The sequence below is a fragment of the Hylobates moloch genome, unplaced genomic scaffold (assembly GCF_009828535.3).
Source record: "Hylobates moloch isolate HMO894 unplaced genomic scaffold, HMol_V3 SCAFFOLD_59, whole genome shotgun sequence".
Classification (NCBI taxonomy): domain Eukaryota; kingdom Metazoa; phylum Chordata; class Mammalia; order Primates; family Hylobatidae; genus Hylobates; species Hylobates moloch.
Genome location: NW_026652334.1, coordinates 532,219 through 557,537, shown reverse-complemented (window position 1 = coordinate 557,537; position 25,319 = coordinate 532,219). Strand labels below are relative to the sequence as shown.

The 25,319-nt window shown below is 48.6% G+C and overlaps 1 protein-coding gene across 3 annotated transcripts in view; it reads left to right on the top strand.

Annotated features, from left to right (window-relative positions):
- LOC116463762 (regulator of G-protein signaling 9) overlaps positions 1–25,319 on the top strand; it is a 90,179-nt gene that overhangs the window by 1,825 nt on the left and 63,035 nt on the right. For all 3 annotated transcript variants that reach the window (XM_032147016.2, XM_032147015.2, XM_032147017.2), the window contains exons 2-7: positions 14,310–14,406; positions 19,197–19,247; positions 21,127–21,233; positions 21,429–21,480; positions 21,747–21,805; positions 23,863–23,939. In XM_032147016.2, the coding sequence (XP_032002907.1) occupies positions 14,310–14,406; positions 19,197–19,247; positions 21,127–21,233; positions 21,429–21,480; positions 21,747–21,805; positions 23,863–23,939 (443 nt within the window). The remainder of the gene's footprint in view (positions 1–14,309; positions 14,407–19,196; positions 19,248–21,126; positions 21,234–21,428; positions 21,481–21,746; positions 21,806–23,862; positions 23,940–25,319) is intronic.

The following is a 25,319-nucleotide window of genomic DNA, read 5'->3' as shown; positions in this document are numbered from 1 at the left end:
TCCACCCAAACTCTCCCTCCTCCACCCTAGTCTCCCTTCCTCCACCCTAACCTCTCCCTCCTCCATTCCAGCTCCCCTCATCCACCCTAACCTCTCCCTCTTCCATTCCAGCTCTCCCTCCTCCAACCCAGCTCTCCCCCCTCCACCCCACCTTTCCCTCCTCCACCCCAGCTCCTCTTCCTCCACCCTGTCTTCCCCTTCCTCTACCCCATCATCCTCCTCCTCCCTAGCCTTCTCCTCCTCCATCCTAACTTACCTCTCCTCTACCCTAACCTCTCCCTCCTGCATCCCAGCTCCCCCTCTTCCACCCCCATCTCCCCTCCTCCAAGACATCTTTCCTACACACACTGTTTTTTTCCCCCAAATCGATGGTGACCTCCTTGACCTGAAACCCTCCACTGGCTTCCCACATTCCCAGGATAAGGTCCAACCTTCCCCTGAGCAGCCTGGCTACCCAGGATTCCGCTCCCACCATCTTCCTGGCTTTGCCTCCTGTCTGCCTTCCACACCTGCCCTCTGGGAAACAACGAAGCAGCCACAGGCACCCCTGGGCTCCTGCCTCAAACACTTCCTTCCTTTTTAGGAACCCAGTGCCCTTTCATGCCTCAGGGTCCATCTGCTGGGAAAGTCCTTTCTCCCCCTCTCGCTTGCCAAGCTCCACTTCTCTTCCCATGCCCAGCTCAGTCACCCCTCGGCTGTGAAGGCTGGTTCTCCTAATGCCCCTGGGCAGGACAGCTCCCTTCTCTGTGCCCTACAGACCCTGCCGCACCTCCAGCATTGCTCTTTCCCTAGACCTTGTGCTGGCGAGGGCCCTGTCTGTGTATCCTGTATATCTAGGTATGTGTTGGTCATGTCACAGAGCTCCTTGGAGCAGGGGACAGAATAAAGTTCTGCAGAACAGGTCTCAAGAGCCCGTGCCAGGCGATCCTTAATGAAGAACAAGCTGCATTCGATGTCCAGCTTTCTGGAGAAGGGCCTGGAACAAAAAATGTGGACCTGGGTGCAACTGTCACTCACCACTCATTCCGTGCATGTGATGAAGTATGCTGTGTCCGTGTTGGGTTCGGGGCGGGGGTGTTAGGTGCATTATCTCATCTATTTCATAAGCTGGAAGTTATGGTCACCATTTTACAGAGAAGGAAGCTGAGGCTCAGAGAGGCTGAGTGGCTTGCCAGTCACGCAGCACTAGGTGGTGAAACCAAGAAGAAGTACAGGAGTGGTCGTTGTCTGTCACAAGTTGTGATGCAATGCCATGAGCTTTCTCATGACGTAGGGCAGAGTGTGGAGGCTGTGGGAAAGCCTGGCTCAATGTGCCTAGGGACACAGAGCTGAGACCTGAAGGATACATAGGGGTTTCCAGGTAGAAAGGGAAAGATGTTTCAGGCAGAGGGAACAGTGTAGGCACAGAGGCATGGGAAAGCTAGTGGGTTTGGGGCCATGTTCTATAATTGATGGATTTTGAAGTGCAAGGGGAGTGGGAAGCTGGAAAGGAAGGCAGAGGTAGTGGTGCCTATGGGCCTTCAAGACCTTTGAAAGGCTTGGTTTTATCTCGTACGGAGCCACTATAGAAATTGGAATGGGCAAGTGATATGGCAGATTTGCAAATTAAGAAGATCACTGGTGGGCCAGATGCAGTGGCTTATGCCTGTAATCCCAGCAGTTTGGGAGGCCGAGGTAGGTGGATCATCTGAGATCAGGAGTTTGAGACCAGCCTGGCCAACATGGCAAAACCCTCTGACTACTAAAAGTATAAAAATTAGCAGGGCGTGGTGGTGGGCACCTGTAATCCCAGCTACTTGGGAGGCTGAGGCAGGAGAATTGCTTGAACCCAGGAGGTGGAGGTTGTAGTAACTGAGTTCACAAGTTCGTGCCACTACACTCTAGCCTTGGTGACAGAGAGAGACTCTGTCTAAAAAAAAAAAAAAAAAAGGATCACTGGTGTGAGCCAGAGGAATGGGTGGGATGCCTTCTCCCTGAACTAAGAGAGTTCACTCAGGATCCTCCTGTGCCCCTGCAGCTCCAACCTCATAAGAAATGGCAGCTGTCATGGGGCCAGGGAGAGCCATGCTGGTCAGAAAGGCCCTTGTGCGATTCCCGAGGTTCTCACACCCATGCTTCCATCTCAGTCTCAATGCAGCCGTGGGTTGGCATGCCCACCAGCCATGCTGCTTCCCACCTCTGATGCCTGGGCTCGTTTAAGATGTGGTAGAAAGAGGCAGAAGGCCCACCTGTTCACGGCTTTGCTGGGGAATTAGCTGATGGCACACGGTGGACAGATGAACACAGGTGGGTGGCCTCCTGTGGTTCCAGCACCCATGGACTCTTGTTCTGGGAATGGCCCATTTCCCTCTGCAATTACCAGATCGCCATCCCAGCCAGTACCACCACCGCCCTTGGGATTCACCATGGGATGGGCTTTCTTGGAGAAGCCTTCTGGTGACAGCTTTGTTTTCCTGTGTGGCTTCTGGCATCTCTTTTTGCCTGAGAAAGGAATGCAGAAGCAGAAATATTGAGGATATCCAGGCTGAGTTTGGTATCTCTTGCTTGTAATGTTCTTTCATTCAATACAGACACATAATTGGTCACTTATGGGCTAGATGCTGTGCCAGGTGCTGGGAGCACCAAGGAGCTTAGAGTCTAGTGGAGAAAGACAGATGTATAAACAAGGAGACAAGAAGTGTTCCATGGGCTGTGGCAGACATTGTTGGAGGATACATGTAACACCAAGCAGGGAGTGGTCAGTTCTACCTGAGATCAGGGGGGGATCAGGACAGATTTTACAAGGGGGCTTGCAATGGAGTCGAATTATAAGAAGTTAGTAGTTTTTGGCCAGGAGGTTGGGGAAATGAGTGACATTTTAGGCAACACAAAACATGGACATGTGAAGTAGCATGGTGGTTTGGGAGATTGCCTGCGGGTTGGGAGAGCTGGCCCCAAGTGTGCAGGAAGTGAGTTTGGCGTTGATGGAGGAGAAGGCTGGTAGGTAAGAAAGGCCCAGATCTGCTGGGTGTGGTGGCACACGCCTGTAATCCCAGTACTTTGGGAGGCCGAGGTGGACGGATCACTAGGTCAGGAGTTCAAGACCAGCCTGGCTAACATGGTGAAACCTTGTTTCTACGAAAAATACACAAATTAGCCGGGCATGCTGGCATGCGCCTGTAATCCTAGCTACTTGGGAGGCTGAGGCAGGAGAATTGCTTGAACCCAGGAGGCGGAGGCTGCAGTGAGCCGAGATCGCGCCACTGCACTCCAGCCTGGGCGACAGAGCGAGACTCAATCTCAAAAAAATAATCAAAAACCAAAAAACAAAAACAAACAAACAAAAAGAAAAGCCCAGAACTGGAGGGCTTCCTAGGTCATGCTACAGAGTTTGATGACTTCTGTGTTTAATGAGAAGCTGTTTGACGTTTTAAAATCAGGGATGAATAAGATGAGTTGGTTTGTATGCTAGAAAGATGATTCTGGTGAGAGGGAATGAGTAATTCTCAACCTGGGCTGCACTTTAAAAAACATTAATATCAACTCACTCTACTTTGAGTTTCTGATTTACTTGGCCTGGAAGTGAGGCTTAAGCATTGGTCTTTTTATGCCACTGGTTTTCTTCCTTCCTTTCTTTTTTTTTGTTTGTTTTTGAGACAGAGTCTGTCTCTGTTGCTCAGGCTAGAGTACAGTGGCAAGATCTCCGCTCACTGTAACCTCTGCCTCCGGGGTTCAAGTGATTCTCCTGCCTCAGCCTCCCAAGTAGCTGGGATTACTGGGACCTGCTACCACGCCTGGCTAATTTTTGTGTTTTTAGTACAGACGGGGTTTCACCGTGTTGGTCAGGCTGGTCTCAAACTCCTGACCTCAGGTGATCCACCTGCCCTGGCCTCCTGAAGTGCTAGGATTGCAGGTGTAAACAACCAAGCCCGGCCTGGTTTTCTTTTTTTTAAACAATTTCTTTTTTCAGACATGGGGTTTCACTATATTGCCCAGGCTGGACTCAAACTCCTGGGCTCAAGGGATCCTCTCACCTTGGCCTCCTGAGTAATTTCATTTACAGGTGCCTGCCATCATGCCAGGCTTAACCATTGCTCTTTTTGAAAAGTTTTCCAGGTGGTTTGAATGTGTAGTCAGGACGAGAGCCCCCGGGGACATTTGGCAATGTCTAAATACATTTTAGGTTGTCATAACTGGGGGTGCTCCTGGCATCTAGTGGGTGGAGGACGTGAATGCTGCTAAACATCCTACAACACACAGGACAGCCACCCTCACCAACCCCCAAAGAATGATCCAGCTCCAAGCGTCGATGGGGCCACGGTTGAGAGCCCTGGGCTAAGGAGCACCCCGGAGGCTGGAGACAGATGCCAGCTGAAAGGCAGAACCTGATAGTCCAGGAGGGGGGTTAGAAGATGTTCCACGGAGGCAGGATTGGGTGGGCAGATAAGAGATGTGTTGAAAACAAAAGCAGTCAGACTGAACAACATATCAAGACCCATCTCTACAAGAAAATTAAAAAATTAGCTGGGGGCCAGGAGCGGTGGCTCATGCCTTTATCCTAGCACTTTGGGAGGCCAAGGTGGGTGCATCACTTGAGCCCAGGTGTTTGAGACTAGCCTGGGCAACATGGTGAAACCCTGTCTCTACCAAAAATACACACACACACACACACACACACACACACACGCAAATGAGCTGGACATGCTGGCAGGCACCTCTAGTCCCAGCTACTAGGGAGGCTGAGGTGTGAGAATCACTTGAACCCAGGAGGCAGAGGTTGCATTGAGCCGGGATTGTGCCACTGCACTCCAGCCTGGGCAACAGAGCCAGACTCTGTCTCAAAAAAAAAAAAAAAAAAAAAAAGAATTAGCTGAGCAGGGTGGCACATGCCTGTAGTCTTAGCTATGGGACGCTAAAGCAGGAGGATCACTTATGCCCAGGAGTTTGAGGCCACAGTGAGGTATGATCATGCCACTGCACTCAAGCTTGAAAAAAAAAGGAAACAAAAGCAGATTCAACAAAAGTTGGCCACATCTTGGCTGGGGTCACCTGGAACGATTCCCAGGCTTTTGACCACGGTGGGAAGAGCAGATTTTGGAGAAAGACTACCGAGCACTGGTTAGGGCGTAGTGCTCATGAGTGAGCATCTGGGGGACATCGGGTGAGACAGCGGGAGTGTGGCTGGACTCTGTGTGGCCAGGCTTATTAGCAGGAGCACATCTTCCTCTGTTAGAAAAACAACTCTGCGGTTCTGGGTCACTCTTCCCATCTTTGTATAGAAAAGTACCGATTATTATCGTTCCCCCGGGTGCCTTCTCTAGCTTAAAGGAAAATTCCAGCTCCAGAGATCTTCCGCAGTGAGTGACAGCTCCTTAATGTGAGCAGCAGCGTGGGCGTGGTGGGTGGGATGTCAGAGCCATCAAAGCCCTCATTTCTGATCCCTCTGTGATGTCGGGGTTCCCTGGCACGCCCACCGTCATGCCTCAGCACGTTGGCATCTGAGAGAGGAAAGGTGCAGCTGACACCCTGACCCCCTTCTCCCTGACACAGGGTCAGACAGGGTCCCGCGGTGGCCTGGTTGTGCAGCACAGACATGTTGCCTGGGAACGAAGCGGGGCTGATGCTTTGTCTTGGGAGGAGCTGGGAAGCAGAGTCTGTTTGGGAATGAGAGTGTTGGCCTTTGAGGGTGAGGATGCCCCCAAGGACACAAGGAGGAGAGTGCAAGGTCTGCCGAAGTTTGCAGCAGAATAGCAAGGGTATCTCACTCCCTGGAGAACTTGGGAAACAGTTCAGATTCTCTCCCCTCTGTGCAGGGGAAGGGATGTTTCTGATTGAATATAGGACACAGAGTCTGTATGAGTTTGTAGAGCTGTCGTCACAAAGATCCATAGACTGAGTGGCTTAAGCAACAGAAACTTCTTTGCTGACAGTTCTGGAGGCTGGAAGTCTGAGATCAAAGTGTGGCACGGTTGGCTTCTCCTGAAGTTCTCTCCTCGGCTCGCAGATAGCCGTCTTCTCTCTGTTCTCACATCATCTTCCCTCTGTGTCTATCTGTGTCCTAATCTGTTCTCATAGAGACACTGGTCATAGGGGATTAGGGTCCACTCCATGACCTCATTTCACAACTTTATTTTATTTTTTTATTTTTATTGAGACTGAGTCTCACTCTGTTCCCAGGCTGGAGTGCAATGGTGAGATCTCGGCTCACTACAACCTCCGCCTCCTGGGTTCAAGTGATTCTTCTGCCTCAGCCTCTAGAGTAGCTAGGACTATAGGTGCCCGCCACCACGCCTGGCTAATTTTTTTGTATTTTTAGTAGAGATGGGGGTTTCATCTTATTGGCCAGGCTGGTCTCGAACTCCTGACCTCATGATCCGCCCACCTTTGCCTCCCAAAGTGCTGGGATTACAGGCATGAGCCAATGTGACCAGCCTCATTTTTACTTTTTTGAGACTGAGTCTCACTCTGTTGATCAGGCTGGCGTGCAGTGGCTCGATATTGGCTCACTGAAACCTCTGCCTCCCGGGTTCAAGCGATTCTCCTGCCTCAGCTCCTGAGTAGCTGGGATTGTAGCCTGCCACCACTCCTGGCTATTTTTTTTTTTTTTTTGTATTTTTAATAGAGATGAGGTTTGCCATGTTGGCCAGGCTGGTCTTGAACTCCTGACCTTGAGCGATCTGCCCATCTCAGCCTCCCAAATTGCTGGGATTACAGGTGTGAGCCACTGCACCTGGCCTCATTTCACCTCTTGAAAGACCTTATCTTCAAAAGCAGTCACAGTCTGAGGTACTGGGGTTAGGACTTCAATGTACGAATTTGTAGGGGGACGCAGTTCAGCTCATAGAGCTAGAGTTCTGTGGTTTCCTGGGGAGACTGAGGAGACGCCTCAGAGGAATTTGTACGGGGAAAGGTCTGAGGCAAAAGGATCGGGATCCCAATGGGCCGAACTCCCTCAAAGTGTTCCCGAGGTCCACGTGACGTTCCCTCCTCCCACCCAGCCCTTCTTTCTGTGAAGGGTGACACACCTGCTAGAAAGAAATCTGACTCCCCTCATTGTGTTTTTAAAATAACTCTCATTATTCCTCCTCTGAAGGTTATTTTCAAACTCTTTATAACTTGATTTTTTTTTTTTAAATGCAAAGACAAGGAATCAAATCTGCCAACTTTCTATCGGAGAAACTCGGGTTTCTAACTTTTAAAGTGGGATTATATGTCTTCTCCAATATATGGGCTCCCTGTTTTTATAACATGCTGCTCTTACATCTAATAAAACCCATTTTGAATGAAGGCAGCCTTTCATCCAGCAGCTAATGTGGGAAAAAGGAATCTTGGGCCCTCATATTAGAAAATCTTGGCCGGGCGTGGTGGCTCATGCCTGTAATCCCAGCACTTTGGGAGGCCGAGGTGGGCGGATCACGAGGTCAAGACATCAAGACCATCCTGGCAAACATGGTGAAACTCCATCTCTACTAAAAATACAAAAATTAGCTGGGTTTGGTGGCGTGCGCCTATAGTCCCAGCTACTTGGGAGGCTGAGGCAGGAGAATCGCTTGCACCCAGGAGGCGGAGGTTGCAATGAGCCGAGATCCGCCACTGCACTCCAGCTTGGTGACAGAGCAAGACTGTCTCAAAAAAAAAAAAAAAAGAAAAGAAAATCTTGGCCGGGCACGGTGGCTCATGCCTGTAATCCCAGCACTTTGGGAGGCTGAGGCGGGCAGATCACTTGAGGTCAGGAGTTTGAGACCAGCCTGGACAACATGGTGAAACCTCGTCTCTACTAAAATACAAAAAATTAGCGTAGTGGTTCGCGCCTGTAGTCCCAGCTTCTTGGGAGGCTGAGGCACAAGAACCGCTTGAGCCCAGGAGGTGGAGGTTACAGTGAGCCAAGATCATGCCACTACACTCCAGCTTGGGCTACAGAGTGAGACTCCGTCTCAAAAACAAACAAAAAAAAAGAAAATCAGGCACTTCTTGGGTACCATGGAGACCTGAGGTCACAGTTAGTGACAGAAGGAGTCACTTCTGCAGCCTGTTGGCTCCTCAGTTCCCTGGGCCACCCCCAGGAGCAGCAGCTGTACCTCCCAGTGCCCTGCAAACACTCTCCTGGGGTTGTCCCTTTGCTCCCCTCATTGCTGCTGGACCTACAGCTGACCCAGTGACCTCAGATGACGCCAAGTCCTGACACTGCAGATGGCCAAGGACTATGGCTCTGAGTCAAGCCAAAATAAGTATTTTCTGTCCCAAAACAATTCTGTGAGCCGAGAATGTGTCCGTGCAGAGGAAGCTGACAGTCAGTCTTGCACTGGGAGTCCCTGGAGCTGCCTGGGTCTGCACACTGGCTGGCTCTGTGCTCAGAGTGGCCTCAGCTGTGTAACTGCCCTTGGCCAATTTCTCGAAATCATGGTTCACCTGCAAATGCTGGTTTAGCAACAAAGATTGAAATAAGGAATCTCACCCCTCAGCATCAAGTTAGGTCATGGTCCCACGCTCCTTGGGAAGGTGGGAGCTTCCCAGCTTCAGGCTGCCTGAGTGACAGGTGGCAGGTAGCATTTTTCCACTTCGGGACTCCCTTGAATGACCCGTCACCTTGAATGCACCTGGATCATTCTCTCTCTCTCTTAAAAACTTTTTTTTTTTTTTTTTGAGACAGAGTCTCACTCTGTTACCCAGGCTGGAGTGTGGTGGCGTGATCTCAGCTCACTGCAACCTCTGCCTCCCGGGTTCAAGAGATTCTCCTGCCTCAGCCTCCTGAGTAGCTGGGATTACAGGCATGCACCATCACACTCAGCTAATTTTTGTATTTTTTTGTAGAGATGGGGTTTCACCATGTTGGCCAGGCTGGTGTCAAACTCCTGCCCTCAAATGATCTGTCTGCCTCACCCTCCCAAAGTGCAGGGATTACAGGCGTGAGCCACTGTGCCTGGCCTCTCTTTAAAAAATTTTTATTTTATTGCGGTAAGAACATTTAACATGAGATCTACCCTTTCAAAACTTTAAGTGCACAATACAATATTGTCGACGAGGTACAATATTGTACAGCAGATGTCTAGAATGTATTCATCTCATTTAACTGAAAGTTCTTTATGTCTGTTGAGTAGCAACTCCCCATTTTCCCTTCTCCCTAACCCTGGGCAACCACAGTTCTGATATTTGATCTATGAATTTGTCTATTCTAGGTACTTCATGTAAGTGGAATCGTGTTGTATTTGTCCTTCTGTGACTGGCCTATTTCACTTAGCATAATTAACCCTGGGTTCATCCATTTGCTTGCATATTGCAGAATTTCCTTCTTTTCAAAAACCAAACAATGTTCTTTTGTATGCATAGAACACATTTACTTTGTTCATCTGACAGTGGACACTTAGGTTATTTCCACATTTTGGCTAACGTGTATAGTGCTGCAGTCAACATGGGGGTGCAGGTATCTTTTCCAGAGCCTGATTTCAATTCTTTTGGATACATACCCAGAAGTGGTATTGTTGGATGCTGTGGTAGTTCTATTTTTAATTTTTCTGATGAACCTCCATACTGTTTTCCACAGCAGCTGCACCATTTTACGTTTCTACCAACAGTGCACAGGGTTCCAATTTCAATCTCTTTCCATTTCTGAATTTAAAAAACTGAGTCCTTCTTATACCACCCCTCCCTTGGAGTGCAGCCTGGTCCTCACCATCTAGGGAGATTCTGTTGGCCCTCTCTGCACTCTTTTTGGGATCATCTCAGCCAGTCTGCAGTTGCTATTTTGGCGGGAGGTGGGGAGGAGGACAAGGGCTCCCTGTGTTGCCCAGGCTGGTTTTGAACTCCTGGGCTCAAGTGATCTTCCTGCCTCAGCCTTCCGGGTAGCTGGGATTACAGGCATGAGCTACCGTGTCTGACTTGGAATTGCTATTTCATAAATACTTTGTGCACAGAATGATATGAAATACTTTATTTGCTTAATCTCATTTAGTCTTCACAATATCCCTATGATGATTGGTTTTGGTGTTTTTTTTGTTGTTTTGTTTTTGTTTTTGTTTTTTGAGACAAGGTCTCTCTCTGTTGTGCAGACTGGAGTGCAGTGACGTGATCCTGGCTCATTGCAACCTCTGCCTCCCAGGTTCAAGCGATTTTCCTGTCTCAGCCTCCTGAGTAGCTGGAATTGTAGGTGCCCGCCACCATCCCCAGCTAATTTTTTAAGTGATCCACCCGCCTTGGCCTCTTAAAATGCTGAGATTACAGGCATGAGCCATCGCACCAGGCCTGATACTATTGCAAGCTCTATTTTACAGATAAATGAGTCCTAGTGAAATTTAGCAATTTACCAAAAGCCTCTAGCTTCTAAATTGGAGCAGAGATGTGAACTGAACTTTCTCTCCATTCAGACTCCTAGCTTTCATATTAGTTAACTTTTTATTTTCATGTAACTGCTCAACTTTCTGAAGACTGGGTGTATGTCTTTTACCTTGTATCCTTGCAGTGCAGGGTTCTAAATACATGCTCAATAAATACCTATACTTATTTGGTTTGTTGACCTGGGTTTCTATTCCTGGGCACCTAAACACAACCCTGCATGCAAAGTTTCAAAATGTATTAGTATGAATGCTACTAATATTAATAATTCTAACCGTAATAATGAACATATGTCTCTCCTGATAAAGCATATATCTTCATGCATACATAACATACATCTCTCCTTATAGAGCATTTTACATAATTAAATTCTAAGGGATTATAAAGTCACAAATTAATTAAATTCTAAGAGATTATAGAATTATTTAGTAGTCCACATCATGGTCCCCATTTTATAGAGAGAAAGGAGATTCAGAGAGGTTAAGTGAGTTGCCCAAAATCCTACAGTTAATAGAGAAAGGAAATCCCACGGAGACTGAGTGCTTTTTCTTTGGACTGCAAGCAAGCACCTTCAGATCATAAAAGGATTTTGTAAATTGTAATGAGCCAGACAGTGCTGGGAGATGTTGTTTAATTGAATTCCAGGAGATTAATGATGGTGTAAGCAAGGTAGGCTAAATGAAGGGGAAGCAGGTAAATGGATGAGATGTTTTACTTTGGGTAATGGCAGGAATGTGGACAGACTGGGTGTGAGAGCAGCCATCCACGTGGATGTCCAGCTGCACGCAGCAGCCCAGACCTCATGAGAGAGCCCTGGGCCAGGTGAAGGCAGGAAAGGGCTTTGTTTCCCGCTGCTGGTTCAGGTTCTGTGCTTCTGCCCCTGTGGCCCTTCCACCTGGAACACCCTCACCCATGCTCGTTTTCTCTTTCTGCTTCCTACTCCTTGCTAATCTTTGTAAAATTCAACCTAGGAGGCTGGGTGCAGTGGCTCATGCCTGTAATCCCAGCACTTTGGGAGGCCGAAGCAGGTGGATCATTTGAGGTCAGGAGTTTGAGACCAGCCTGGCCAACATGGTCAAACCCTGTTCCTACTAAAAATACAAAAATTAGCTGGGCGTGGTAGCGGGCATCTGTAATCCCAGCTACTCAGGAGGCTGAGGCAAGAGAATCGCTTGAACTCGGGAGGCAGAGATTGCAGTGGGCCGAGATCACACCACTGCACTCCAGCCTAAGCAACAGAGCGAGACTCAGTCTAAAAAAGAAAAAAAAAAATCACCCTAGGAGGAGTCCTTCCCTGCTGCCCAGCTCTAGACATTGCTGTGTTCACGTGACACCATAGACTCATCCTTGCAATTGCACATTCGGCATTGTCCTAGAATATCCTTGCACTGATCAGTGAGATCTTTGGGCTCAAGGACCACAGCTTCTTCTCTCTGGTTTCCCAGAGTCGACCATGACTGTGCCTGGATGTGGAATGACCAACTGACCATTGGCAAGCACATCTGGGGCAGGGGGAGTAGACAGCTTTCCTGTTAGTGAAGGCTTTTCTAGGGGAACATGAAGTTTGAAACCTCTGCCCATGAAGCTTTGTCAAGGTCAGTAGCAAACAATGAATAACAAGAGAAACACCTGGGTTTTCTCTAGTCATCTTTGTTGACTAGTGTCAAACATCCTTCACGCCGGGTGTGGTGGCTCACGCCTGTAATGCCAGCACTTTGGGAGGCTGAGGCAGGTGGATCACTTGAGGTCAGGAGTTCGAGACCAGCCTCGCCAACATGACAAAACCCCGTCTCTACTAAAAACACAAAAATTGACCTGGCGTGGTGCCATATGTCTGTAATCCCAGTCACTCGGGAGGCTGAGGCAGGACAATTGCTTGAGCCCAGGAAGTGGCAGTTGCCGTGAGCCAAGATTGTGCCACTGCATTCCAGCCTGGGCGACAGAGGGAGACCCGTCTTAAAAAAAAAAAAAAAAATCCTTCAGCTGGTATTATTTCCATTTGATTTTTTCAAGTGGGAAATAATTTTTAATAGTAAAAATGAAAAAAACAACTCTAAAGATAGTCAGGGCTGTCCTTGTGGCTGCCTTCCTGCAGTTCAGGCTTCCTTGGATAGTTTGTTGATTCTCTTCAGCTTCAACTCTCCCTGACGTTCATGGCTCTAGTTCATATCTCTGACCCTCTCTCTTCTGAACCTGGGGCAGTCATTTCCAATCACCTCCCAGACACTGTGGGAATCTCAACAGCCCCTTACAGTCGACCTTCCAAGGCAGATGCCATTGCTTCCAGAAGTGGCTTCTTCTTTTGCATTTTCTAGTTTGGTAACTGGTAACTCTGGTCATATAAGCTATAAACCTTGGCATTATTGTGTCACCCTTAGTGAACCACTCAGTCACTTGCAAATACAGTTTATTTTTGCCCTTCTAGGGCTCTGAAAGTCATGCCTCCTTACCATCTTCCTGGCTACTGCCTGATTTATTTATTAATTCACACATCACCTGCTTACTGGTAACTACCTATGTGCCAGGCGCGCTTCCTGACACTTGACATCCAGCAGCAAACAACAACAGACAAAGACCCCCAGGAAGAGCTTACTTTCCAGGAGCAAGGGGAGATGCACCATCAACAATGTATTAACTAGGTCAATTATTTTGTATGTTTGAAGAACATGCATGCTCTCGAGAAATGGAGCAGGGCGTCAGGAGTGCCAAGGGTGGAGTTCAGGGTTGCAGCTTTAGGAATGGTCAGGGCAGGCCTCCTGAGACCGTCAGAAGGGGAAGGAGGTGAGGAGGGAGCCAAGTTGGTCTCTTGCGAAGACTGGCCCGGGTAGAGGGAACAGCCAGAGCATGGGACCCGCCCAAGGCTGGCTGGGAGTGTCCTTGATATGGCTGGGTCAGAGGGAGCTGGTGGGGAGTAGTAAGAAAGAAGTCAGAGAGGAAGGAGGTCCCGAACATGTAGACCACTAGGGGAACTTTGTCATTTACTCGGAGTCAAGTGGCCCTTGCAGTGGAATAGCCACACAGAAGAGTGACATATTCTAAAATAATGGAAAGCCCATCTGGCTGCTCTGCTGAGAATACAGAGAGTGGGAGTGTTAAGGGTTGAAGCGCTGTCATTTCTTGTTTTAAAAGAGACAGGGTCTTGCTCTGTCACCCAGGCTGGGTGCAGTGGTGCGATCATAGCTCACTGTAGCCTGGAACTCCTGGGCTCAAGTGATCCTCCTGCCTCAGCCTCCCAAGCAGCTGGGAACTACAGGCATGTGCCACCATGCCCAGATAATTTTTAACTTTTTCTTAGAGGCAGGGTCTCACTATATTGTCCAGGTAGGTCAGAAACTCCTGGGCTCAAGTGATCCTCCTGCCTGTGCCTCCCAGATTTTGGGATTACAGGCGTGAGCCATGGTGCCAGCTCACTGTCGTTTCTCACCTGGGCTGTATGCAATAGCTTTGAATAGGTCACTGCACTTTTTTCTACCTCTGCAAACTTCTTCACACTTCAGTATTCTTCTCTCTGTCATGGGCCAAATTTCCAAAATGCTCTCTAGAGACAGTCACTGGAACAAAATCCACACTGCAGGGGTGGCTTTGAGGTCCATGTGACCTGGCCTCCACTGGCTTTTCCAGCTGCAACTCCTGCTGTTTTCTGTTCCACCAACCCTGGAAGCCGTCATCCTTCCATGCCTTTGCCCACGGTGTTCTACCACTTTCTGTTCAGCAAAATCCTTTCCCCTTAAGCTCCGTCTTTCCTTAAAAGCCACCCCAGAATCTCCCAGTCAGGATGAATCTGCGAGTCTTCACACGCAGGGATGGGATCTGTGTCTGTGGAGAACACTGTAGTCCTGGCTGCATTAGAGTCACTCAGTGCCCACCTGGCTCCTGTACCAGATGGGGAACCCCTGTGTCCACCTTTGCATTTTGAGGTCCCTCTCAGTGCAGTGGAAATGGCCCTGCACAACTTTCAAAATTGTTCTCGTCAGTCGGCTTTTTCCTGTTCTGTCTTGCAGATTGAAGCACTCGTGAAGGACATGCAGAACCCAGAGACAGGGGTCCGCATGCAGAACCAGAGGGTCCTGGTCACCAGTGTTCCTCATGCCATGACAGGTGATGTAGCTTGCACTTTAGTCTTGGCCTGGAATAGACCCCACAGGTCCAATACGGCCCACCTCTTGTGTTTGTAAAAAACTTTATTTTTGGCCAGGTGCAGTGCCTCACGCCTGTAATCCCAGCACTTTGTGAGGCCGAGGCGGGTGGATCATGAGGTCAGGAGATCGAGACCATCCTGTCTAACATGGTGAAATCTCGTCTCTATTAAAAGACAAAAAATTAGCTGGGCGTAGTGGCAGGTGCCCGTAGTCCCAGCTACTCGGGAGGCTGAGGCAGGAGAATGGCGTGAACCTGGGAGGCGGAGCTTGCAGTGAGCAGAAATGGCGCCACTGCACTCCAGCCTGGGCGACAGAGTGAGACTCGTCTCAAAAACAAAACAAAACTTTATTTCTAAATAAAGTTTTATTGGAACATATCCATGTTCACTCATTTATGTATTGTTTATGGCTGCTCTTACACTACAATGGCAGAGTTAAAATATATAGTTGTGGCCAGGCACAGTGGCTCACACCTATAATCCCAGCACTTTGGGAGGCCGAGGCAGGTGGATCACCTGAGGTCAGGAGTTCGAGACCAGCCTGACCAACATGGCAAAACCCTGTCTCTACTAAAAATACAAAAATTAGCCAGGTGTGGTGGTGCATGCCTGTAATCCCTGCTACTGGGGAGGCTGAGGCATGAGAATCGCTTGAACCTGGGAGGCGGAGGTAGCAGTGAGCCAAGATTGCACCACTGCACTCCAGCCTGGGCGACAGAACAAGACTCCCACAAAGCTGAAATGTTTATTTACTATCTAGCGCTCTACAGAGTACATTTGCCTACTCCTGGACTAAAGTCTTCCTCTGAGGAAGGGGTCAGGAGGGAGAAAAGGACTCAACAGGTCATTTCTTGAAGCCATTCCTCCCAGAAGGTCATTTTAGAAAACTTCACTGTCATTTTTTGTTTTGTTGTTTTGTTTGCTTTGTTTTAATGAAACCAAGTAGCAGAAAAAAAAAAAAAACTATTTAGCAGAAAAAAGTTGGCCTTTGTTTTGTTCCACCTTCTACCTTCTAATTCATTTCAGGCCCTTCTCAACTGCCTTGTGGGGGTGGTGCCACTGTCTCCTCTCTCTGTGTGTGGGGGGTAAGGTGCCTGCAGAGCATCATTTGGGGATATTGGCAAGAGGGGCTGGACGCCAATATTAAGAGAGCGTTTTGGTTACCTGTTTTCTGATCTTGATTTTGCAGTAAAGACAATGTTTCATACTTAGGCGTATTGTCTGCAGAAGCAGACAGCTTCTCATAGCCCAAGCCCGAGGCCTTGCCACTGCTGTGCTCAACGTGAAGCCTCCCTCTCTATGCCACCCCTGACCTGACTATTTTTCACTCAAGGTGCCCTAGTCTTTGCAGAGACAAGCTGGCTCACAGCTTCCTCTTTCCCTTTCTGAGTGCTTAGAAGAAACGATGCCCCCACCAGCAATGTGTCACTCAGGTTTCCTTGCATGCAAGCAACAGAAGACCCACTCTTTTGTTGGAGCAAAAGGGGAATTAATTGAAAGGCTGTAGAACAGCTCATGGAGGAAAAGGAAACACTGACGAGCCAGACTTTGGAAAGGCCAAGAACCAGAGTAGCTCTGGGCACCCAAAGAGTGGAAACAGGGGGCAGACTTTTCAGGGTGCCTTTGTGTCCTCCATCACCTCAGATGCAGCTGGGGCAATTCTTCCTGAAGGCATCCCTGACCCCGTCCCCCTCCCTGCCTTTGATTGTCATTAATTTTGGCCTGAATTCTCTACTGGACTGGGGCCCTTCAAGGGAAAGTATCTTGTCTTGCTCATCTGGGTAACCCCAATGCTTAGCAGAGCTGTGTTTGTAACAGATGGTTAGTTAAAGTTTATTGAATGCATGAGTCACTTCTTGTCTGTCATTGTGTGGAGAGTGCAGGATTAAATCCTTCAGGTGTCTTTTCTAGCTGTAGCCCTGGTCTCAGTTTACTTTCTCCATTGTTTTTGTTTGTTCATTTGTTTTGTTTTCTTTGTTTGTTTTGAGACAGGGTCTCATGCTGTCTCCCAGGCTAGAGTGCAGTAATGCAATTATGAATCACTGCAGCCTTGACCTCCTGGGCTCAAGTGATCCTTCTGCCTTGGTTTTCCAAAGTGCTGGGATTACCAGCTTGAGACTCCACAGATGGCCAGTTTTCTCATTTTTAATGCAAGAATAGCAATCCCTCCCTAAGGGAACGAGTGCAGGAAGGAAGTGAGAGAGTGGTGTGCAGGTGCCGAGTATGCAGCAGGTGCTGGATAGTGGTGGTAGCTAGTGCTTTCCCATGCGTTGTCTGTTAACACTCACAATAAAGTTCAGGGTAGATATGACTGCCCACTTTTTGCACACGGGGCTATGGAGACCAAAGAGTTTCATCAACTTGCCTTCATGTCCTTAAGCTCATTTCATGAGTGAGCTTGAATTTCAGCCCAGCAATGTGACTCCAGAGTCCATATGTATTTTTTTTATTTTTACTTTTTTTTTTTTGTTGAGACAGGGTCTTGCTCTGTTGCTCAGGCTGGAGTGCAGTGGCACTATCTTGGCTCATTGCAGCTTCTGCCTCCTGGGTTCAAGCAATTCTCATGCCTCAGCTCCGGAGTAGCTAGGATTACAGGCACCCACCACCACATCCAACTAATTTTTGTATTTTTAGTAGAGATGAGGTTTCACTATGTTGGTCAGGCTGATCTCGAACTCCTGACCTCAAGTGATCCACCCGCCTCGGCCTCCCAAAGTGCTGGGATTACAGGCATGAGCCACCACGCCCAGCCCAGAGTCCCTATTCTTATCCACTGTCAGTGTGCACCAGCTGCTTTCCTTCCTTGCACACGGGGCACACTTGGTTCCTGGATTTGGGTGAGGTCGCCCATCCTGCCATGTTTTTCCTTGTTCCTCCTGCACAGGTGAATTCCAGCTGCTGTAGAAACAACACAGGGAGAAGCCCTGGTCCTGCAACATCAGCACCGATAAAAACAAATTATTTAACTTCTTGGATGGCAGGTGTCCCAGGGCTTCCTCGGGACAAAGGTGGCTGATGCAGGAGCCTGAGCAGCCTGCCATGCTGTCAGCACAGACCGCGTGGTGCAGATGCTGGTGGCACCATAATCTCATTTGATCTATTTCGGGAGGCAGTCAAGTGGATGAGAAAGCCCTCGGCTTCTCGGTGGAGAGAGCTAATCTGTCTGATGTCTGCCTGGGTCTGTCTCTCTGCCTGTGCACCACTGTGTAGCATTTAAAGAGAGAGACTTGGTGTGGAAAGTCTAAACACCCAGTCCTAGGATTTTAAGTAGGGGTTTAGATGAAGGATTTTGCCTTTGAACAGACAACCAGGAGTGAATGATGCTAAGAGCAACAGAGGGAGAACCATGGAAAGCCACGAAGGTGTGCATGTGGACACTGACAGAGATCATGGCTGGACATTTGTGTTCTAGGGTGTGGGCATGAAGGGAAGAATTACAGGTTGTCTACACCCAGCCATGGTCGTAGGCAGGCAATTATGCCCGGAGAGTGTGTATGTGGGTTATAAGAAGAAATGTCCCTGCACCACCTCCGAGGAGGGAAGTATCATTGGAAATAATCCAGACGTAAGAACACAGGCAGTGGAGTCTCAATCCTGGCCCTCTTCTTTGGTGTGTTATGTGGGCCTGTTCCCATGCAGACAGGTTTCCAGCTTGGCCTTTGGAAAGCAGGCTAAGATTGCCGGAAAGTGTGACCATTGGCGTCTGCACGATGGCATCTGTGATGGAGTGCTTTGTTCCAGGGCACCTTGTCTATCTTCTGAGATGCTATTACCTTGTGCCTACAAGGTGTACCTTCTGCTTGTGAGGTGAGAGGGCCCAGGCTGAGAGAAGGGGCTCAGAGCTTCTGTGGGGTCATACTGCAGCTCTGGGCTTGTTGGTGGAACTTGGCTTGCCTTGACCCTTAGATAAATCTGAATCCTTGAGGGGAGTGGGTGGGTGGGACAGGTGCACGGGTGCACGTTCTCTCCTGGCCTCCAAGCCTGCATCTCCTGTTGTTTTTCCTGCCAGTCTTTCATTTTTTTGTGTGTGTTGTTCCCAAGCCATCCCCTAAGATTTGCAGGGCCTGGGGCGAGAGTACACGTGGAGGCTTCATTCCATCATCTAAAGTTATAAATCAACTAGGATAGGTCCCATCCTCCTACCCTGACAAAAGTACCTTCACGGTGTCATGGAAGGCCAGGTTCAAGTTCAATTTTAGAATTTTCTGACTCCTCGGAGTTCTGCCTGGGAACTTGGGGAGTCGGAGAGCCAGCCCCAGCCCTCAGCCTGTCCTCCTCTCATCCCTGGCTCTGTTTTACTCCCATGAGTCCTAGCTTGGTCCAGAGCCCTGCAAACAGCTTGCCTCGGGTCTGTTTTGTGTGTCTGTGTGTGTGTGTGTGTTTGTGTGTGTTTAGACTTAGCCTATTTACTATCCAGTTAGTGAATAACAGTCCATGTACAAGTTATTGTCAGGTAAAAGATCAATACAACAAGAGATGTAAAGATGAAGTGTGTGTGTATGTATGTGTGGGCTGGGGGGTGGGCGTGCGGTGTCAAGTTGCACATCTGCTGGAGTCAGATCATGGATAGCCTTGAATTACAGGCAGCAGAGCTGGGACTGGGCATGATGAGGTGGGGGTTTCCAAAGGTTCTGAGCGAAGAGGAATGAAATCACAGCTGAACAGGAAGGAGACCAGTCAGGCAACAGCGTGGAGGAGTGGGGATGTGTCAGGAGCTATGACAATAACCGCAAACATCTCTGTTTTGCAGGAAGTGATGTTCTGCAATGGATCGTCCAGCGGCTTTGGATCTCCAGTCTGGGTGAGGGCTCATCTGGCACTCAGTTATCCAGAACAGCTGTGTGTACAGCACCACGGGAGAAACGAAATAGAGACTTAGCCTGTGTTTCTGAGAAATTTACATTTTAATTGGACAGACATGACCTTCGTGTGTAAAACTACCAGAATCAAAAGCAAAGGCAGGATAATTTGGGGACAAAAGAGTTATTTTGTACGAAATATTTAGAGCATAAATAACAGGGATAAGTGGGGAGGACTCAGTCAAGAAAGTCCTGGAGCGGGTGCTGTGTATAGCTGGTCTTGAAAGAAGTGATGCTTGTGAATTGGTGAAAAGGAGCTCTGAGAGTCTTTCTATAAGGGGACACTAGCAAGAGCAAGAGTGTAGAAATGGAATGAGCAGAAAGCGGAGGAGTGACAAGGGAGATTGAGAGTCATGGCTCCAGATGGCTATGGAGGGTGGCAGAGGGGTGGAAGAGCACCTGAAGATCTGGGAGATAGGCAATAGGAAGCAACAGGCCATTTTTGAGCATGGCAATGTGCATGATAATCATATTTCAGCTAGGGTGCCTGGCAGTGTCAGGCCTCTGAGCCCAAGCTAAGCCATCATATCCCCTGTGACCTGCACGTATACATCCAGATGGCCTGAAATGAACTGAAGAATCACAAAAGAAGTGATATTTAAATGGCCTGTTCCTGCCTTAACTGATGACATTCCACCACAAAAGAAGTGAAAATGGCCGGTCCTTGCCTTAACTGATGGCATTACCTTGTGAAATTCCTTCTCCTGGCTCATCCTGGCTCAAAAAGCTCCCCCACTGAGCACCTTGTGACCCCCCACTCCTGCCCGCCAGAGAACAACCCCCCTTTTTCCTTTACCTACCCAAATCTTATAAAACGGCCCTACCGCTATCTCCCTTCGCTGACTCTCTTTTCGGACTTAGCCCGCCTGCACCCAGGTGAAATAAACAGCCTTGTTGCTCACACAAAGCCTATTTGGTGGTCTCTTCACACGGACACGAGTGAAAGGCAGCAATTTAGAAGATGGATTGGAGCAGAAAGAAACTGGAGAGTAGATTTCACACTAGAAAATAGGCTGTTGGTACAATGAGGCATACAACTTTAGGACTTGGTCTTTGATGAAGGGAGCGAGACCTGTAGAGGGAGAGCTGAGGAGGAAGTCTTCCCACACCTTGGAGGCTGAGCTATGGGATGGGGAGATTGGTTGAGTCCTTGGGGTCCTGCAGGAATGGAGGGATGGAATCTCCTCCAGGGGATGGAAAGATATCTGCTTTCATTGATGCTTTGGAGAAAGAACCAAGGAAGTCTGTCCTTTAATTGACATAATTGATAAACAAAGCTGTGCTTCCAAATAAACCGGAGCAGGGTGGGAATTAAAGTGAAGTGGGAAGGAAAGGAAGGGTCTGGACCTGGGATGCAGGCACAGGTGAGCTTGGGATAGAAGTTGGCAATAAACCTGATGCTCCTTGCTCATTCTTTGAGTGACAAAGTGTCTGTTGGTCCAACAGAGACATTTTCTTCCCAGTCCTGTGACCTTTCCCAGACCCAAAGGGCCTATAGAGGCTTCTCTAGGCCTTCCTTAACCATCACCCACTGCAGCAGACCACGTGTGGTTTCTGTTAACATCCAGATTTCCTAGTTCCCATCTAGACTTACTGAGTTGTCATTCCTGGGGAGAAGACCCGGGAGGTCCTCCTTTTAGCTTGCAACCCAGCTGATGCTTGTCCACAGCCAAGTTCAGGAACCAGTGTCCTCACTGCTCATGAGATACAGTGCTGTTAGGAAGGGGCACCTGTCCTGGAGTTTGGGGTGCCCTGGGGGCCGGCAATGAGCTCCTGTCTCAGCCCTGCTCTTAACATCCATGTCTGAACTGCTTTCCCCAGAGGCGCAGAACTTGGGCAACTTTATTGTCAGGTATGGCTACATTTACCCCCTGCAAGACCCCAAGAATCTCATTCTCAAGCCTGACAGCAGCCTCTACCGATTTCAGGTGAGTCTTGACCTTGACCTTGGCTGTTCATATGGGGTTGATCTCATTTGAAAAGGTCGGGTTCATAGTTTCACAGATCAGGACTTCAGAAATGGCAGAGGGGGCTAAGGTGGTTCGATTTCTTTAGTCACAGGGTTGGGGTCCATTGAGTCACAATCCAGTTTTAAAGCGTGGTTTCCCTGGTTTCTTTTGCAGACACCGTATTTCTGGCCCACCCAGCAGTGGCCAGCTGAAGATACCGATTACGGTAAATACTTCAGCCCCAACTATGTCTTTGGTAGTGCTTAACATGCTGCTTATTTACTTGCTGCATTTTGGTAACATTTGTCTTGCTGTCATCATGACCTTTCTGTCAGTCCACATCTGCACCGGGCGTGTCCCCAGGGGCAAGGGACTGGGTGTGCTGAGCGTTCTTTCCCCCACTCTGAGCACAGCAGCCTCAGGCTTAGGGAGGCTGCAGATGGGGTTTTGAAAGATGATGATGATGGAAAATGTCATTGCTTTCTTTTCCAGCCATCTATCTGGCCAAGCGAAATATCAAGAAGAAAGGGATTTTGGAAGAATATGAAAAGGTATGGAGGTGCTTTTAAGTAGAGGTTATTATAATTGAGTGGAAGATAGTTTTCAGCTGTACTTTCCTCATTCCCACATCACTACATTCATATGCGCCCTCATGATCCATCCATCCAGCCAGCTAGCCATCCATTTATTAATTAGAAGCACTAGCTGAAGTAAATTCTTTCCCATGTCTAACTTCAGTTTCTCTTGCTGTAATTTAAGCCCTTGCCTCAGTGGCTACTGGGCATACGGTGGCTACTCGCTTCCTTTTGCCATCCCACAACAATGTGACATAATTAATATGTACTCTTGGACAAACCTTGGTTAACAGATTTGAACTTGAATTTTTTTTTTTTTTTTTTTTTGAGACAAGGTCTTGCTCTGTTGCCCAGGCTGAAGTACAGCGGCACGATCTCAGCTCACTGCAACCTCCACCTCCCAGGTTCCAGCGATTCTCCTGCCTTAGCCTCCTGAGTAGCTGGGATTACAGGCGTGTGTCACCACGCCTGGCTAATTTTTGTATTTTTAATAGAGATGAGGTTTCACTATGTTGGCCAGGCTAGTCTCAAACTTCTGACCTCAAGTGATCTGCCTGCCTCGGCCTCTCAAAGTGCTGGGATTACAGGTGTGAGCCATTGTGGCTGGCCCGAACTTCAATTTGTGATGGGAAAACAATAGGACTGTATAGACTTTTGTTTTAGGCTGGGCGAGTCCAATTTCCCAAAGAAGACACGCTAGCCCTCAAAAGGCTAAAATTTCTGGGAAGAGGGTTAAAATCTTGCTGTGTTTTTATATTTATTTATTTATTTATTTAGAGACAACATCTTGCTCCATCACCCAGGCTGTTGTGTAGTGGTGCAGTCTCGGCACACTGGAACTTCTGTCTCCTGGGCTCAAGCCTCAGCCTCCCAAGCAGCTGGGACTACAGGGGCACGCCACCATACCCAGCTAATTTTTGTATTTTTTGTAGAGAGAGGGGGCCCAGGCTAGTCTCAAACTCCTGGGCTCAAGTGTTCCACCCACCTCAGCCTCCCGAAGTGCTGGGATTACAGGCGTGAGCCACCACGCTGGGCCATGTGTTTTTATTCTTACAAACATGTTTTCAGAAAGGCCGGTTTATCTTAGGGTTTATTTTTGAATTTGTGATGCTCTGTTGTTGAATAGTGAGTTTCCAGGTTGGGTGTGGTGGCTCACACCTATAAGCCCAGCATTTTGGGAGGCCAAGATGGGAGGATCACTCGAGGCCAGGAGTTCAAGACCAGCCTGGCAACATAATGATACCCTATCTCTACAAAAGATTAAAAAATTAGCCAGATGTGGTGGCATGCACAGGTAGTCCTAGCTACTGAGGCAGGAGAATGGCTTGAGGCCAGGAGTTTGAGGCTGCAGTGAGCTATGATTGTGCCACTGCATTCCAGCCTGGGCAACAGAGTGAGATCCCGTCTCAGAAAAAAAAAAAAAATTGATTTTCAAATTATTTTTAATCTCAGATGCTCTCTTCCTAATCAGATTTTGGATACAATTATTTATTTATTTATTTATTTGACACGGAGTCTCACTCTGCCACCCAGGCTGGAGTGCAGTAACACAATCTTGGCTCACTGCAAGCTCTGCCTCCCGGGTTCACGCCATTCTCCTGCCTCAGCCTCCCAAGTTGCTGGGACTACAGGTGCCCGCCACCACGCCTGGCTAATTTTTTGTATTTTTTTTAGTAGAGACGGGTTTCACCATTTTAGCCAGGATGGTCTCGATCTCCTGAACTTGTGATCTGCCTGCCTTGGCCTCCCAAAGTGCTGGGATTACAGGCGTGAGCCACCACGCCTGGCCGGGATACATTTATTTTTACAAAAGCAAAGAAAACCAATAAAAGTGAGGCTTCTTGTGAAAGTGTTTTGAGAATTCAGCTGCTCCTTGAGTGAACACCATGGTAAAACCAGCTCAGACACCATCGGGCTGGGTCCATGGTTGCCATGAGCCAGGGCTGTGCCCTTGTTGACTTAGAGTTTGTTGCCCTGCAGCACATGGCATATGTCTTGGGGCTTACTGTTCTCATTTTGTTTTTCTTCTCTAGGAAAATTACAATTTCTTGAACCAAAAAATGAACTATAAGTGGGACTTTGTCATTATGCAGGCCAAAGAGCAGTACAGGTGAGTGAAAAGAGACCGCGCTTGTCCTCTCGGTGTCTTTCCTCCCTCTCTTCCTTCTTTGTTTCTTTTTATTTATTTTATTTTTCATTTTTATTTTTTTTTTTTTGAGACAGAGTCTTGCTCTGTCACCCAGCCTGGAGTGCAGTGGTGTGATCTTGGCTCACTGCAACCTCTGCCTCCTGGGTTCAAGCGATTCTCCTGCCTTGCCTCCCAAGTAGCTGAGATTACAGGCGCCCAGCACCATGCCTGGCTAATTTTTATTAATTTATTATTATTATTATTATTTGTATTTTTAGTAGAGATGGGGTTTCACCATGTTGGCCAGGCTGGTCTCGAACTCCCGACCTCGTGATCGGCCTGCCTTAGTCTCCCAAAGTGCTGGGATTACAGGCGTGAACCACTGCGCCTGGACTCTTTCCTTTTATTAAAATAAACTTGTTTTTGAGCATTTATGTGCCTAACACTGGGCTGCGCAGGGGGAATAAAAAGACACAGTCTCATAGGTCAGGCAGATGAAAGAATAGGCTATGGTGCTGCTGTGGGATGAGGGCCACCTGGCTGGGGTTTTCAGAAGGAGTCGTAGAAATGGCATTGAACCTGGGGAATGCATAGGAGGGGTCCAGATGAAGGATGGCAGTTGTGGAGGAAGAGGAGAGGTGTGGTGAGAGGAAGGGGCTCTCAGCAGGCAGAATCAGAGGCTGGTGGCAGGAGTGTGCCCACTGCAAGCAGTTCCTTGCAGCTGCATCTGAGAGTGCAAAGTGTGGAACTGGCAGAAGTTAGCAAGATGTGAACTAGAGATGTTAGCAAGAGCGGATCGTGAGACGGCTTTGTGCTGTGGGCCACAGGGAGCCATAGAATCATGTTTAAGCAGGGAAGGGATACACAGTGATCAGATTCTCATGTTAGAACCACGCCTCGCTCACTTGCATTTGCCTGTTGCCATATCAGAACTGGAACTGGAAGTCCCCTCCAGGGCTCTGCCTTAACGAGGGCCGGATGCAGATACTGGGGACAGTGAGTGGCAGGGAGACGGTGTTGTCAGGACAAGGTTAGGCTATCATAACAAACAGCCCCCAACTCTCAGGGGCTGGAAACCACAAGGTCCATTTCTTGCTGCTGCTCCTCATCCACCGTGGGGCAGCTGGGGCCCTGACATGCTTCCCCCACCTCCAGCACCCATATGCAGAAGCAGCAGCACCATCTGGGCTTTGTGCATTGCTTAGCAGGGACAGGGATTTCCTGTGTGTATCAGAGCAGCCCTGTCATCCTGCTCATGAGTCACTAGGCAAAGCAGGTCAACGTCAAAGGTTGGTGGGTGGGGACATAGAATCCTACCAGGTGCCTGAGAAGAGGGACAGCTGGGAACATCTGGTGACCCTC